Source organism: Oncorhynchus masou, chromosome 11, assembly GCF_036934945.1.
Source record: "Oncorhynchus masou masou isolate Uvic2021 chromosome 11, UVic_Omas_1.1, whole genome shotgun sequence".
NCBI classification, from domain to species: domain Eukaryota; kingdom Metazoa; phylum Chordata; class Actinopteri; order Salmoniformes; family Salmonidae; genus Oncorhynchus; species Oncorhynchus masou.
In genome coordinates, this window is record NC_088222.1 from 59,473,911 (window position 1) to 59,490,004 (window position 16,094).

At 42.9% G+C, this 16,094-nt stretch overlaps 1 protein-coding gene across 2 annotated transcripts in view; it reads left to right on the forward strand.

Annotated features, from left to right (window-relative positions):
- LOC135548896 (RNA-binding protein Nova-1-like) overlaps nucleotides 1–16,094 on the forward strand; it is a 68,984-nt gene that overhangs the window by 34,809 nt on the left and 18,081 nt on the right. For both annotated transcript variants that reach the window (XM_064978965.1, XM_064978966.1), the window contains exon 2: nucleotides 786–929. In XM_064978965.1, the coding sequence (XP_064835037.1) occupies nucleotides 786–929 (144 nt within the window). The remainder of the gene's footprint in view (nucleotides 1–785; nucleotides 930–16,094) is intronic.

Here is a 16,094-nt window from a genome sequence, read left to right on the forward strand (position 1 = left end):
ACAGTGTTGTAAGCCACTCCCCCCTTTTAAACGGGGGGGAGATTGAGTCTGTCTTTTTGGCAGGGATTTTGTTTCCTTATGCTAGCATCTCCAACAGTTATTACTCTGGATCATAATGGGTTGGATTTCATGCACTGCAAGCATATGATTAATATGTTTTGACATAGTCCTGTGTGAGTAATATTCTGAGTAATGTTAATAGATCCTATAATTTTCACCATTCCGATGATGTTTATGCTCCCCTTTGTCTCGGGTTTGAGATAAAAAATACAAAAAAGTTTACATTGTAGGTCTTGGCTTGGTTTGAACCATGAATTAGATATTTTGTCAGAAGATTCTGATAAAGGATACTAAAACTCCTTGAAAACAGTTAAAATTAGACCTCTGCACACTGGAAAGGAGGTCAGCATTTACTCCACAGGAAATCTGGGACAGAACACAGAACGTGTCACCAAACTCTGATGAAATATGGGACTAGAGGCTACAAAAGAATCACACTCCGAAATGAAAAATACCTCTAGATACCTTCCTACCAAAGTGTCAGTCTGACAAGAATATATGTGGCTAGCTACCTATTCAACTGTTTGCATCTGATCTGACACTTACATGTTCCTATTGAGAATGATTGAATGGTGCCAGAGTGAATGGAGCCAGAGGCATGTATCAGCTGAGGTGGCTGGGTTACTTGCAGTATGGTGTATATGTGTGTAGACTACAGCTTCCTTACTAGCTCTGACCCTCTCCTGTCTGTTCGTCTCTCTCTCTCTCTCTCTATGTCCTTCCAGAGGAGGGTGAGTACTTCCTGAAGGTGCTGATCCCCAGCTATGCGGCCGGCTCCATAATTGGCAAGGGCGGCCAGACCATCGTACAGCTGCAGAAAGAGACGGGCGCCACCATCAAGCTGTCCAAATCCAAAGACTTCTACCCAGGTAATTGGATCCCACTTTGTCCCTGATCAAATTATCCAAATATAAAGGCCTAGTAAGAGCCCCCAAAATCATCGGACTCTCAATTCAAGTTCAGTACAAGATGTTATTTGTTGGTTACCCTGGAATTTGACTTCCAGCCCAATGAGTTTGATCCAGCCTTCCAAATGCACAGTATTTTTACCCAGACAAAAGACCTATTCAGATGCTACAGCTGCTTCTGACTCAGGAATAGCATTTATAGATACAAGCAATTGCTCTTTCAATTTGGCTGTGCTCTTAGCAGGGAGCTGATCCAATTTCTGTAGTCCCCAGAAGTTCTATCATTCTTCATTCTGCTACAATGCAAAGATTTAATCAATTCCCCGCTTAGCTGCCTGGCTGCCATTTTACTCCAAGATGGAGAGAGCACATTATCCAATGTCGAGGACATGTAAGGTACACTGGAAGCAGTCGTCGCCCATAAGGGCCTTGTTCTTAAAAACATGTCAACATGGAAAAATATGCTCATGTTTTCCCAATAACCCCACACTGATGGAGGTCACTGCACTCTCTGGTTGGTGCTGAAACATCTTGACTTCGGAGCAGGAAATGCGAGAGCCGCAGTAAAGTGTATGCGTTTGTCCTTCATGGCTGAGGAAGCTTCCGGAAAATAACAGGTGTCGGGCGGCTCACTGTTGATTAAGATTAAGATGACTTTATTAGCCAATTGCACACAAATTTGACTTCCGCTTTTAACCCAACCCATCCGAAAGACACACATACAGGTTTTTGGAGAGGTGCAGGGGGCTGCCACTCTGGGCACCTGTTGTTGTGGGGGGCTATGTGCCTTGCTCAAGGGCACAACAGCAGGTAATGGCATCTAGGAATAGTTTAGAATAAGGGTTAGGGTTAAGTTTAGGGTTAGGTTAAGGTTAGTGTTAGTAGATAGTTAAATGAAATGTTACTGATAGTCTGTAGAGCATCTACACATTGACCATCCATATATAAAGTGTTACCAATAATTATTGACCCGTGGCAAAGAATAGATGTACAATAATATTTCCTTTTTAGGGTATCTCCTGTTCCCACTACTGCACTATCTGAAAAACTGGATTCATCGATCATCACCATGACACGCTGAAAATTAACTATAGTAATGGCTTACTTTTGCATACAATGTAGCAGCGCTCCTTTGTAGTGTTGTCACGATATCAGAATTTTGACTTTGATATCGATACCAGGGTCAGCATCACAATGCTCGATACCAAAACTATAGCAAAACGATACCAAGGGAAAAAATAAGGCGTATTAGCCAGTCACAGAATGGCACTCGATCCAGACAGTTCTTTTGAGTTCAATATTATTACATTTGAAATTGTAGATGTTTGAATGGATGCATTAAGAAAACAATTATACAAGCATGCAAATGATTTGAATGGTCAATCTCAAGTCTATTGATAAACTGGCTGAATCAAGATGTAGCCTAGGCCTATTTACTATACAGGTGAATACATATTCAATAGGAGTGTGTGCATGCAATGAGTTATTGAGCTTGTTTTGGCTGAATTCATGGGGCTACAGATGAAAAACAATGTTTACCTTCCAATCTATTCTTTTGTAAAAGTGTGTGCTGTCTCTTTAAGACCCATGACGTCATGTAAAAGTGCGTGCTGTCTCTTTAAGACCCATGACGTCATGTAAAAGTGTGTGCTGTCTCTTTAAGACCATGACATCATGTAAAAGTGCGTGCTGTCTCTTTAAGACCCATGACGTCATGTAAAAGTGCGTGCTGTCTCTTTAAGACCCATGACGTCATGTAAAAGTGTGTGCTGTCTCTTTAAGACCCATGACGTCATATACACACTTAAGTTCTAGGCTTGAGCAAATATGATCTTGGGAGAGATGTGAGGCAGGGGAGATGAAGTGAATGAATAAAGTTTTTGGGTGACAATCATCAGCATTTTGGTTTGCATATGATTACAAACTAAGTACTAGGGTAGTCAATTGATGTTAGCTTCTGCTGTAAGCTTTCTTTTGTGAACAGAAATGATTCAATAGCAACGGTCATCGAAATTGTTAAAATGTTTTAAAAACAATTCTAATAAATGCACATTTTGAACAATGAATTACGATACTCCAGGAACAAGGCTGCAACCACCAAACACTTTCTCTGTCTACTGCAGTCACATAAACATACTTTACAATGTGTGCGAGATCATACATAATATCACTGTAATCCGAGAGCTCATTTTCAAAAGTTGCTTTCATTTCAGCTCATCTAATTTATAAACATTTCAACTGTTTAGATTATTACTTTTTTTTCAAGTACACAAAAAATGAACACCCATCAAAATAAAGTTTTTTTTTTCTTCTCTTTCTTGTGATGTGTCGAGACGGTGAGTTCAATCTCTGATGAAGCGTTGACAGGTCATTACAAGCATTTCAGCGGTCGTAACGTTCATGGAAAGAAAATTGACAGACACAAGCAAAGGCGTGAAATGAGTCAATCCAGCGAGATTTAAGTAACAAGCGGATTTAGCCCCCCTCAAACACAGGGAATAGATGGCTGAAAGACAGATCCTCAGCTGGGCGGGGCACGCGCGTTGCTAGTTTCAAAATTGCAACCAGCCATGTTGCATTATTCAAGTGTGTTAATAACTTCTGTGCAGCACAAGTGGTGGTGCAGCCCAGACTCGCAGTGAGAGTAGTGGTTCTTCAGGACAGGCTAGAGCTAGTAATGAGTAAGTGCAACAGGCACTTTGTGCTGATAGACAGACTTGATCCTCTCTCAACCAATAGATGACGTGAGACACATTTGACAGAAGTACCGGAAGTGAAGAAAAAAAGAAGCGGTATACCATGCAATACTACGACTTTGTTTGTCTACATTGAAAACACACTTTGATGCAGTTGTGCTCTTGTATCCTCTTGCTCTCGCTGGGTGGTGAATGTGTCGATAGAGCACCACCTGCTCTGCTCCTCCCCATCGTGTTGTGAGGAGTTCAGGGAGAGGGTGCTGGCAGCGATGTCATTGGGTACTGCTAGGGTCCCCAAAGTAAAATTAAACTAGTCTTCCAGAAAGTCTGCGTGTTTTCAGTGTACACTTATATGACCAAATATACGAGGCTTTTGCACCTGTTTAAAGTTTGCAGACGTTATTTTTTACTGAGGAATTCAAAGACAAGAAACAAAGCTAATCAATTACATTTTATTTTGACTACCTTGTTCCTCACCGCAAGTCTGTAACCTTTCATTTTCGTTCTACCTTTCGTGATTTATTCCCTACTGAACTTAGCGCAAACATGTTGTAAATTCTGCTGCAGTATTTTATCAAACTTGTTTTTAATGACAAACAGGTAGGCTATACCATAGCAATGACTTTTCAAAACAAATCAGACCTTACTTCAAATCTAATTTTATTTGTCACATACACATGGTTAGCAGATGTTAATGCGAGTGTAGCGAAATGCTTGTGCTTCTAGTTCCGACAATGCAGTAATAACCGACGAGTAATCTAACCTAACAATTCCACAGCTACTACCTTATACACACAGGTGTAAAGGGATAAAGAATATGTACATAAAGATATATGAATGAGTGATGGTACAGAACGGCATAGGCAAGATGCAGTAGATGGTTTCGAATACAGTATATACATATGAGATGAGTATTGTAGGGTATGTAAACAAAGTGGCATAGTTTAAAGTGGCTAGTGATACAATTTTTACATACATTTCCATAAATTTCCATTATTAAAGTGAGCTGGAGTCAGTATGTTGGCAGCATCCACTCAATGTTAGTGGTGGCTGTTTAACAGTCTGATGGCCTTGAGATAGAAGCTGTTTTTCAGTCTTTCGGTCCCTGCTTTGATGCACCTGTACTGACCTCGCCTTCTGGATGATAGCGGGGTGCACAGGCAGTGGCTGAGTTGGTTGATGTCTTTGATGATCTTTATGGCCTTCCTGTGACATCGGGTGGTGTAGGTGTCCTGGAGGGCAGGTAGTTTGCCCCCGGTGATGCGTTGTGCAGACCTCACGACCCTCTGGAGAGCCTTACGGTTGTGGGCGGAGCAGTTGCCGTATCAGGCAGTGATACAGCCCGACAGGATGCTCTCGATTGTGCATCTGTAGAAGTTTGTGAGTGCTTTTGGTGACAAGCCAAATTTCTTCAGCATCCTGAGGTTGAAGAGGCGCTGCTGCGCCTTCTTCACAACGCTGTCTGTGTGGGTGGACCAATTCAGTTTGTCCGTGATGTGTACGCCGAAGAACTTAAAACATACTACCCTCTCCACTACTGTCCCGTCGATGTGGATAGGGGGGTGCTCCCTCTGCTGTTTCCTGAAGTCCACAATCATCTCCTTTGTTTGGTTGACGTTGAGTGTGAGGTTATTTTCCTGACACCACACTCCGAGGGCCCTCACCTCCTCCCTGTAGGCCGTCTCGTCGTTGTTGGTAATGAAGCCTACCACTGTAGTGTTGTCCGCAAAGTTGATGATTGAGTTAGAGGCGTGCATGGCCACGCAGTCGTGGGTGAACAGGGAGTACAGGAGAGGGCTCAGAACGCACCCTTGTGGGGCCCCAGTGTTGAGGATCAGCGGGGTGGAGATGTTGTTACCTACCCTCACCACCTGGGGGTGGCCCGTCAGGAAGTCCAGTACCCAGTTGCACAGGGCGGGGTCGAGACCCAGGGTCTCGAGCTTGATGACGAGCTTGGAGGGTACTATGGTGTTAAATGCCGAGCTGTAGTCGATGAACAGCATTCTCACATAGGTATTCCTCTTGTCCAGATGGGTTAGGGCAGTGTGCAGTGTGGTTGAGATTGCATCGTCTGTAGACCTATTTGGGCGGTAAGCAAATTGGAGTGGGTCTAGAGTGTCAGGTAGGGTGGAGGTGATATGGTCCTTGACTAGTCTCTCAAAGCACTTCATGATGAAGGAAGTGAGTGCTACGGGGCGGTAGTCGTTTAACTCAGTTACATTAGCTTTCTTGGGAACAGGAACAATGGTGGCCCTCTTGAAGCATGTGGGAACAGCAGACTGGGATAAGGATTGATTGTACTTACTTACAAGTACAGTTCAAGAAGAGTTAAGAAAATATTTACCAAATAGACTAAAGTAAAAAATAACAATAAAAAATAAGTAAATAAATAAAAAATAAAAAGTAACACAATAAGAACAACAATAACAAGGCTATATACAGGGGGGTACCGGTACCCAGTCAGTGTACAGGTTAGTTGAGGTTTTTTGTACATGTAGGTAGGGGTGAAGTGACTCTGCATAGATAATAAACAGCGAGAAGCAGCAGTGTACAAAGGGGGGGGGGGGGTCAATGTAAGTAGTCTAGTGGCGATTTTATTAATTGTTCAGCAGTCTTATGGCTTGGGGGTAGAAGCTGTTGAGGAGCCTTTTGGTCCTAGACTTGGCTCTCTGGTACCGCTTGCCGTGCGGTTGCAGAGAGAACAGTCTATAACTTGGGTGACTGGAGTCTCTGACAATCATATGAGCTTTCCTCTGACACCGCCTATTATATAGGTCCTGGATGGCAGGAAGCTTGGCCCCAGTGATGTACCGGGCCGTTCTCACTACCGTCTGTAGCGCATTACGGTCAGATACTGAGCAGTTGCCATATCAGACGGTGATGCAACCAGTCATGATGCTCTCGATGGTGCAGCTGTAGAACCTTTTGAGGATCTGGGGTCCCATGCCAAATCTTTTCAGTCTCCTGAGGGGGAATAGGCTTTGTCGTGGCACATGGTCAGGTCTCTGACCTCCTCCCTATAGGCCGTCTCATTGTTGTCGGTGATCAGGCCTAGCACTGTTGTGTCGTCAGCAAACTTAATGATGGTGTTGGAGTCAGGTTTGGCCACGCAGTCGTGGGTGAACAGGAAGTACAGGAGCGGACACAACCCTGTGGGGCCCCAGTGTTGAGGATCAGCGTGGCAGACATGTATTTGCCTACTCTTACCACCTGGGGAGGGCCCGTCAGGAAGTCCAGGATCCAGTTGCAGAGGGAGGTGTTTAATCCCAGGTTCCTTAGCTTAGTGATGAGCTTTGTGGGCACTATGGTGTTGACTACAGCTCAGCGTTCAATGAACAGCAATCTCACATAGGTGTTCCTTTTGTCCAGGTGAGAAAGGGCAGTGTGGAGTGCGATTGAGATTGCGTCGTCTGTGGATCTGTTGGGGCGGTATGTGAATTGGAGTGGGTCTAGGGTGTCCGGGAGGATGCTGTTGATGTGAACCATGACCAGCCTTTCAAAGCACTTCATGGCTACTGACGTGAGTGCTACGGGGCGGTAATCATTTAGGCAGGTTACCTTCGCTTCCTTGGGCACAGGGACTGTAGTGGTCTGCTTGAAACATGTAGGTATTACAGATATTACAGACTCCGTCAGGGAGAGTTTGAAAATGTCAGTGAAGAGACTTGACAGTTGGTCTGTCTCCATTCTGTGTTGAGCTATGAGAGGCCTATGTTGTCATGTTCATACCAATATGCACAGATCACCCCTTAATCTGTAACACTTATTCTAAAATTGATTAAATATTTTTTCCCTCATCAGCCTACACACAATACCCTATAATAACAAAGCAAAAAACAGGTTTTTAGAAATCTTTGCAAATTTATTAAAAATAAAAACAGAAATACCTTATTTACATAAGTATTCAGAACCTTTGCTATGAGACTCTAAATTGATCTCAGGTGCATAATGCTCGCATTGAACATCCTTGAGAGTCCACCTGCAGTCAATTCAATTGATTGGACATGATTTGGAAAGGCACATACACTTGTCTATAAAAGGTCCTACAGCTGCACCCTGACAGTGCATGTCAGAGCAAAAACCAAGCCATGAGGTCGAAGGAATTGTCCGTAGAGCTCCGGGACAGGGATGGTGTCGAGGCACAGATCTGGGGAGGGTGCCAAAAAATGTCAGGATTGAGGGAGGGTTCAGATCATTAATGAAAGCCTCCTCCAGAGCGCTCAGGACCTCAGACTTGGGCGAAGGTTCACCTTCCAATAGGACACTGACCCTAAGCACAGAGCCAAGACAACCAGGAGTGGATTCTGAATGTCCTTGAATGGCCCAGCCAGAGCCTGGACTTGAACCCGATCGAACATCATTGGAGATACCTGAAAATAGCTGTGCAGCAACACTCCCCATCCAACCTGACAGAGCTTGAGAGTATCTCCAGAAAAGAATGAGAGAAACTCCCCAAATACAGGTGTGCCAAGCTTGTAGCGTCATACCCAAGAAGACTTGAGGCTGTAATCACTGCCAAAGGTGCTTCAACAAAGTACTGAGTAAAGGGTCTGAATACTTATGTAAGTGTGATCAGTTATTTTTTTTTCATATATACATTTACAAAAAATAAAATAATAATACGTTTTTGCTTTGTCATTATGGGGTGTAGATTGATGTGGGGTGGGGATAATCAATTTTAGGATGTAACATAAGAACATTTTCAAAAAGTCATGGGGTCTGAATACTTTCCAAATGCACTGTAAGACATGAAACCATGAATGGGGGAAGGCCTTGATGGGAATGGGAACTGTCCTACTGGGCCCTGCTGTGGTGGCCTGACATAGATGACTGGAGATAGTGAAGGGTGTGAATGATGCGTGATTGTTTGTGAGGGGAGGGGAAAGGGGGGCAGTCCCAGAAATAGCCTGTCTCAATCTCTCTCTCCTTGGAAGCGACCGAGTCCCAGCTGTACTCAAACTGCTCTCTCACTACGCCAATTTTCCTCTTCCCCTCTCTCTCTTCCTCCTGAGCCTGGTTTTTCATAGCACTTGTTCTTAATAGTTTGGAAGTTTTATCCAGATTAGATGGCCTTGTGCCGTATCTACAGAGGTGTGTTTGCATGTTTGCCTAGTAACGAACAGTCCCTGCCCTCTTTTTGTCATTCAATCGCATCCTTACTTCAACCATAACTGACAGAATTACACACACCCCAGTATTTGAACAACATAATGTTCACTCATACTGTACACATGTGCACGCATTAATGTATATAAGCACACACACACACACACACACACACACACACACACACACACACACACACACACACACACACACACACACACACACACACACACACACACACACACACACACACACACACACACACACACAAATTTCACAGCAGCTGCAAATTAAGCTGAGAGTTCTTGGTAAGGGCGCAAAGAACCAACAATCCAGTCTCCCTGCTTTGTGCAGCTAGCCGTCAGTTCAGCTAGCCTATAAAGTTACACAATGTGCTTCACTAACAGATAAAATAGTGATGTCATAGGAATATGGTGCGGATGTTTTCGATTGGCCGAAAAACAGAAAGACTGACCTCACCCTGAAAAACAACACCATGTCCATTTTGAGTGACGTAGTTTGATCAAAAAGCATGTTACATGGTTAAGTAACCTCATTGAAATGCTTTGAAGACAGCCTTTTAGTATTCAGAGTGAAACGCAGATAGTTGTTATTGCTTTATAGCCCTCTGCAGTTAAAAAATTGCAGGCTTTTACTGAAGCTACTGGACTCCAGATTCAAGGTCCTAATTCATTCTGCCGTTGGAACTGCTGCCCTGTGTGCCAGACCTCCCTCTAAGATTAAACATACTGTTACTCAAATTTTTATTACACACATACCAGAACCTATATTATAACTGCTCCTAATAACGCCGTCAAGTAAACCAAGCTCCCAGAGAACCTCAATCCCACCCAAACGACTTGGAAAGAAACCATTGCGGTTCTTAACCAGTCTCAGTCAATGTATGACAGCACTTTGAGGCACAGGCACAAGTATATGTAAACCCATGATGCAACCGACAGTAGTAGCCCCATAGGGACTATACTCTGTCCATGCCACACAGCATAACTACTGAAAGACAATATGGTTGAATGTCTTTACTTCGGACTCTAAAATGGGAACAGTAGCAACCAGCCAGAGTTGGATCGAGTTTGAGTGAGATCCTGTCCCGTCACCAGACTGTGTGGGCTGTGTGTTTTGATAACTTTGACGGACATTTCCTAAATGTTGACAAGTTCTTCTAAGGGCAGATGTGTGTCACCCAATTCTGTAAGGGGAGATGAACTTACGTTAAAAGGAAAGGAACACAAATGGCCCGGACTGGCTAGAGTAGAGTGGTGTCAACCCTCAAAAGTAACAGGCCAGTTTCAACCAGCCGGTCTTCCTGATAGGAGAAAACTCCCCTGAGTTAGAAGGTTAGGATGACTCTCGTCGCTAACAGAGACCCCCCCCTCCCCAGATAAAAGGTATTGTCACTAGTATTGAATACATTTTTCACTTATTGGATTGTGGTATTTGATCAGATTTCTGTTAACCAGCAAGTCATTTCAACAGTCGATTAATTTATTTGTATTTTGATAGATGTAGTGCTTATTGTAAAGCTGGTGGTGTGAGATTGAATGAATGATGTGGGTGTAGAAGTATATCTAATCATATTTTATTTGTCACATGCGCTGAATACAACCTTACCATGAAATGCTTAGCTATAAGCCCTTAACCAACATTGCAGTTCAAGAAATGAAGTTAATTAAGAATAATTAAGAAAATATTTACTAAATAAAGTAAAAAAATTGTATCTAAAAGTAATACAAGAAAATTACATAACAATAATGAGGCAATATACAGGAGGTACCAGTACCGAGTCAATGTGCGGGGGTACAGTTTAGTCAAGGTAATTTGAAGAGTGACTATGCATAGACAATAAACAGCAAGTCGCAGCAGTGTAAAAACAAAGTAAGTAGTCCGGGTGGCCATTTGATTAATGGTTCAGCATTCTTATGGCTTGGGTGTAGAAGCTGTTAAGGAACCTTTAGGACCTAGACTTGATGCTCCGGTACTGCTTGCCGTGTGGTAGCAGAGAGAACAGTCTATGACTAGGGTGACTGATGTCTTTGACAATTTTTGGGGCCTTCCTCTGAAACCACCTAGTATCTCTATCTATCAATCATTCAATCAATCAAATGTATGTATAAAGCCCTTTTTACATACATTTACATTTACATTTAAGTCATTTAGCAGACGCTCTTATCCAGAGCGACTTACAAATTGGTGAATTCACCTTCTGACATCCAGTGGAACAGCCACTTTACAATAGTGCATCTAAACATCAGCCGATGTCACAAAGTGCTGTTCAGAAACCCAGCCTAAAACCCCAAACAGCAAGCAATGCAGATGTAGAAGCACGGTGGCTAGGAAAAACTCCCTAGAAAGGCAGGAACCTAGGAAGAAACCCTGAGAGGAACCAGGCTCTGAGGGGTGGCCAGTCCTCTTCTGGCTGTGCCAGGTGGAGATTATAACAGTACATGGCCAAGATATTCAATCATTCATAGATGACCAGCAGGGTCAAATAATAATAATCACAGTGGTTGTGGAGGGTTCAACAGGTCATTACCTCAGGAGTAAATGTCAGTTGGCTTTTCATAGCCGATCATTCAGAGTTAGAGACAACAGGTGTGGTAGAGAGAGAGAGTCAAAAACAGCAGGACCGGAACAAGGTTGCACGTCGGTGAACAGTGAACAGGTCAGGGGTCCATAGCCACATGCAGAATAGTTGAAACTGGAGCAGCAGCACTGCCAGGTGGACTGGGGACAGCATGTAGTCATCAGGCCAGGTAGTCCTGAGGCATGGTCCTAGGGCTCAGGTCCTCCAAGAGAAGAGAGAAAGAAAGAGAGAGTTAGCGAGAGCATTATTAAATTCACACAGGACACCGGAGAAATACTCCAGATATAACAAACTGACCCTAGCCCCCCAACACATAAACTATTGCAGCATAAATACTGGAAGCTGAGACAGGAGGGGTTGGGAGACACTGTGGCCCTGTCCGACGATACCCCCAGACAGGGCTAACCAGGCAGGATATAACCCCACCCACTTTGCCAAACCACAGCCCCCACACCACTAGAGGGATATCTTCAAACCACCAACTTACTACCCTGAGACAAGGCTGAGTACAGCCCACAAAGATCTCCCCGAATGCACGAACCCGAGGGGGGCGCCAAGCCAGACAGGAAGATCACGTCAGTGTCTCAACCCACTCAAGTGACGCACCCCTCCTAGGGACGGCATGGAAGAGGACCAGTAAGCCAGTGACTCAGCCCCCGTAATAGGGTTAGAGGCAGAGAATCCCAGTGGAGAGAAGGGAACCGGCCAGGCAGAGACAGCAAGGGTCACTCCAGTGCCTTTCTGTTCACCTTCAAACCCCTGGGCCAGACTACACTCAATCATATGACCTACTGAAGAGATGAGTCTTCAATAAAGACTTAAAGGTCAAGACCGAGTCTGCGTCTGTCACATGGGTAGGCAGACCATTCCATAAAAATTGAGGTCTATAGGAGAAAGCCCTACCTCCAGCTGTTAGAAATTCTAGGGACAATATATAGGTCAATCCAAGATAGCAGCATGTCAAGTCGTTTGTCTGTGACTAGTAGTTTTTACCCGACTAATAACCTATTCATTTATGGTGGAGCAAATCTACATTTCCCTTGTTGTGTAGTGCAAACTATTTTGTTTTGCTAGTGCAAAGATCGCGGGTCTCCCTCAACTTTGATAATTTTTTTTTAGCTATTTGCACTTATTTACTTGAAGTTTACCAAAGTAACTCTCTCTATGGCTGGCTTGGGTTCTATCTTCAGCTTTCCCTCTGCGGAGTGTCTCGTCCAAGCTGCTCCTCTTCGCTCTCCGCCTGGCTATCAGAGGCAGCTCAACAATCCCCAGCCCGTTCTCTCAATCAACCCCCACACCCAATCAACCCCCACACCCAATCTACTCAACAGTAATCTACTCACACACCCAATCCCCCACACCCAATCAACCCCCACACCCAATCAACCCCCACACCCAATCGACCCACACACCCAATCGACCCCCACACCCAATCAACCCCCACACCCAATCAACCCCCACACCCAATCAACCCCCACACCCAATCTACTCACACACCCAATCAACCCCCACACCCAATCAACCCCCACACCCAATCAACCCCCACACCCAATCTACTCACACACCCAATCAACCCCCACACCCAATCAACCCCCACACCCAATCTACTCACACACCCAATCATTTTTTACACCCAATCTACTCACACACCCAATCAACCCCCACACCCAATCAACCCCCACACCCAATCTACGGAACACACCCAATTGTCCCCCACACCCAATCAACCCCCACACCCAATCTACTCACACACTCACATACATACTCATACGTACACACAGTCCCTCTCTCCCCTTACCTTTCCTTGGCCTCTATTTTTTACATATCTCAGAGAAAATGACAATTTTCGTGGTATTGCTTTGTGTACTGACTTTACGGAACTCTGGAGAAAACATACATTGTCACTGGGTGAGGACATCTGACAATGTGCTCTCCCGTCCATTAGACATTGTGTCTGCAGGAACTCGCTCTTTTTCACTCGGTCCACTCGTCCAAGTGCCGATGTATTTGTGGCCTGATGCGAACAGTACGAACTTGTGTCACTACCAAAGTCTAATGGTTTTAAATTACTGTTTTGTATTGTCTGGAAACTCACTTGTAGAATTCGCTTGCAGTAGGTCTCTTAAAAAAGAGAAGCCGTGGTTATTAAACCGAGGTGCCTAGTTATTCTTCTGTTGTTGATATCAGGTTATTAAACCGAGGTGCCTAGTTATTCTTCTGTTGTTGATATGACTAGTTATCTAGTTATTCTTCTGTTGTTGGTTATTAAACAGAGGTGCCTAGTTATTCTTCTGTTGTTGATATCAGGTTATTAAACAGAGGTGCCTAGTTATTCTTCTGTTGTTGATATCAGGTTATTAAACCGAGGTGCCTAGTTATTCTTCTGTTGTTGATATCAGGTTATTAAACCGAGGTGCCTAGTTATTCTTCTGTTGTTGATATCAGGTTATTAAACAGTTAGGTGCCTAGTTATTCTTCTGTTGTTGATATCAGGTTATTAAACAGAGGTGCCTAGTTATTCTTCTGTTGTTGATATCAGGTTATTAAACAGAGGTGCCTAGTTATTCTTCTGTTGTTGATATCAGGTTATTAAACAGAGGTGCCTAGTTATTCTTCTGTTGTTGATATCAGGTTATTAAACCGAGGTGCCTAGTTATTCTTCTGTTGTTGATATCAGGTTATTAAACAGAGGTGCCTAGTTATTCTTCTGTTGTTGATATCAGGTTATTAAACAGAGGTGCCTAGTTATTCTTCTGTTGTTGATATCAGGTTATTAAACCGAGGTGCCTAGTTATTCTTCTGTTGTTGATATCAGGTTATTAAACAGAGGTGCCTAGTTATTCTTCTGTTGTTGATATCAGGTTATTAAACCGAGGTGCCTAGTTATTCTTCTGTTGTTGATATCAGGTTATTAAAACAGTTATTCTTCTGTTGTTGTTCTTCTGTTGTTGATATCAGGTTATTCTTCTGTTATTCTTTGTTGATATCAGGTTATTAAATTCTTCTGTTGTTGATATCAGGTTATTAAACAGAGGTGCCTAGTTATTCTTCTGTTGTTGATATCAGGTTATTAAACAGAGGTGCCTAGTTATTCTTCTGTTGTTGATATCAGGTTATTAAACAGAGGTGCCTAGTTATTCTTCTGTTGTTGATATCAGGTTATTAAACAGAGGTGCCTAGTTATTCTTCTGTTGTTGATATCAGGTTATTAAACAGAGGTGCCTAGTTATTCTTCTGTTGTTGATATCAGGTTATTAAACAGAGGTGCCTAGTTATTCTTCTGTTGTTGATATCAGGTTATTAAACAGAGGTGCCTAGTTATTCTTCTGTTGTTGATATCAGGTTATTAAACCGAGGTGCCTAGTTATTCTTCTGTTGTTGATATCAGGTTATTAAACAGAGGTGCCTAGTTATTCTTCTGTTGTTGATATCAGGTTATTAAACCGAGGTGCCTAGTTATTCTTCTGTTGTTGATAGTTATTCTTCTGTTGTTGATATCAGGTTATTAAACAGAGGTGTGTTATTATTCTGTTGTTGATATCTAGTTATTCTTCTGTTGTTGATATCAGGTTATTAAACCGAGGTGCCTAGTTATTCTTCTGTTGTTGATATCAGGTTATTAAACCGAGGTGCCTAGTTATTCTTCTGTTGTTGATATCAGGTTATTAAACAGAGGTGCCTAGTTATTATTCTGTTGTTGATATCAGGTTATTAAACAGAGGTGCCTAGTTATTCTTCTGTTGTTGATATCAGGTTATTAAACAGAGGTGCCTAGTTATTATTCTGTTGTTGACATCAGGTAACGTGCATCCTAAACCTGGCCCTGATATGCAATGTCTCCAAACTCCCTCTGATTTTAAATCTAGATCTGGTTTTGGTATTTTTCATTTAAATGTACGCAGCCTGTTGTCAAAAATGGATGGGGTTAGGATTTGGGCTAAATCAACTGATGCTGATGTAATTGTGTTTTCTGAAACCTGGCTCAAAAAGTCTTTACTTGTAAAGGATACTTGTATAAATGGTTAAAATGTGTATTGCACTGATCAAGTTAAGAAAGGTGGTGGAGGGGGGCTATATATGTAATGACTAAATTCCCTGTAAGTGTGGCAAAGTCTGAAACTATTTGTAAACAGTTGGAATTTCTTGCTTTGAATCTTGAGGTTTCAAAGGGTCTCTCTATAACTTTGATTGGCTGTTATAGACCCCCCTCTGCTCTCTATAACTTTGATTGGCTGTTATAGACCCCCCTCTGCTCTCGGTGATGTATTTTCTTCTCTGATGCACCGTATGTCTAAACTTCTTTACAGTGAATTGATCTTGATTGGTTGATCTCAACTGGTGTTGGTTAAAGCCTGATGATTATAAAATATATTGTAATTCTATGAATCTTACCAGTTGATTAACTCACCAACATCTCAAATGTCCAGAGAAATCTACCCTGATTGATTTGATATTGACAAATGTTCCACATAAATATTCTGCGGTTGGTGTTTTCTGTAATGATTTAAGTGACCATTGTGCTGTTGTTGCTGTTAGAAATACGAAGGTTCCTAAAACAAACCCACGCTTTATTCCTGATGTGGAAACTGCCTGGAAATTCTGTCAGGATGTCCTTTTTAATCCAAATAGTAAAAAAACATGCCCCATTCCACAGGTTCAGGGTTAAAGGGCGGGATAATCCAGAGTTTTCTTCTGAGCTGTCTTGTATTATTCACAAACGTA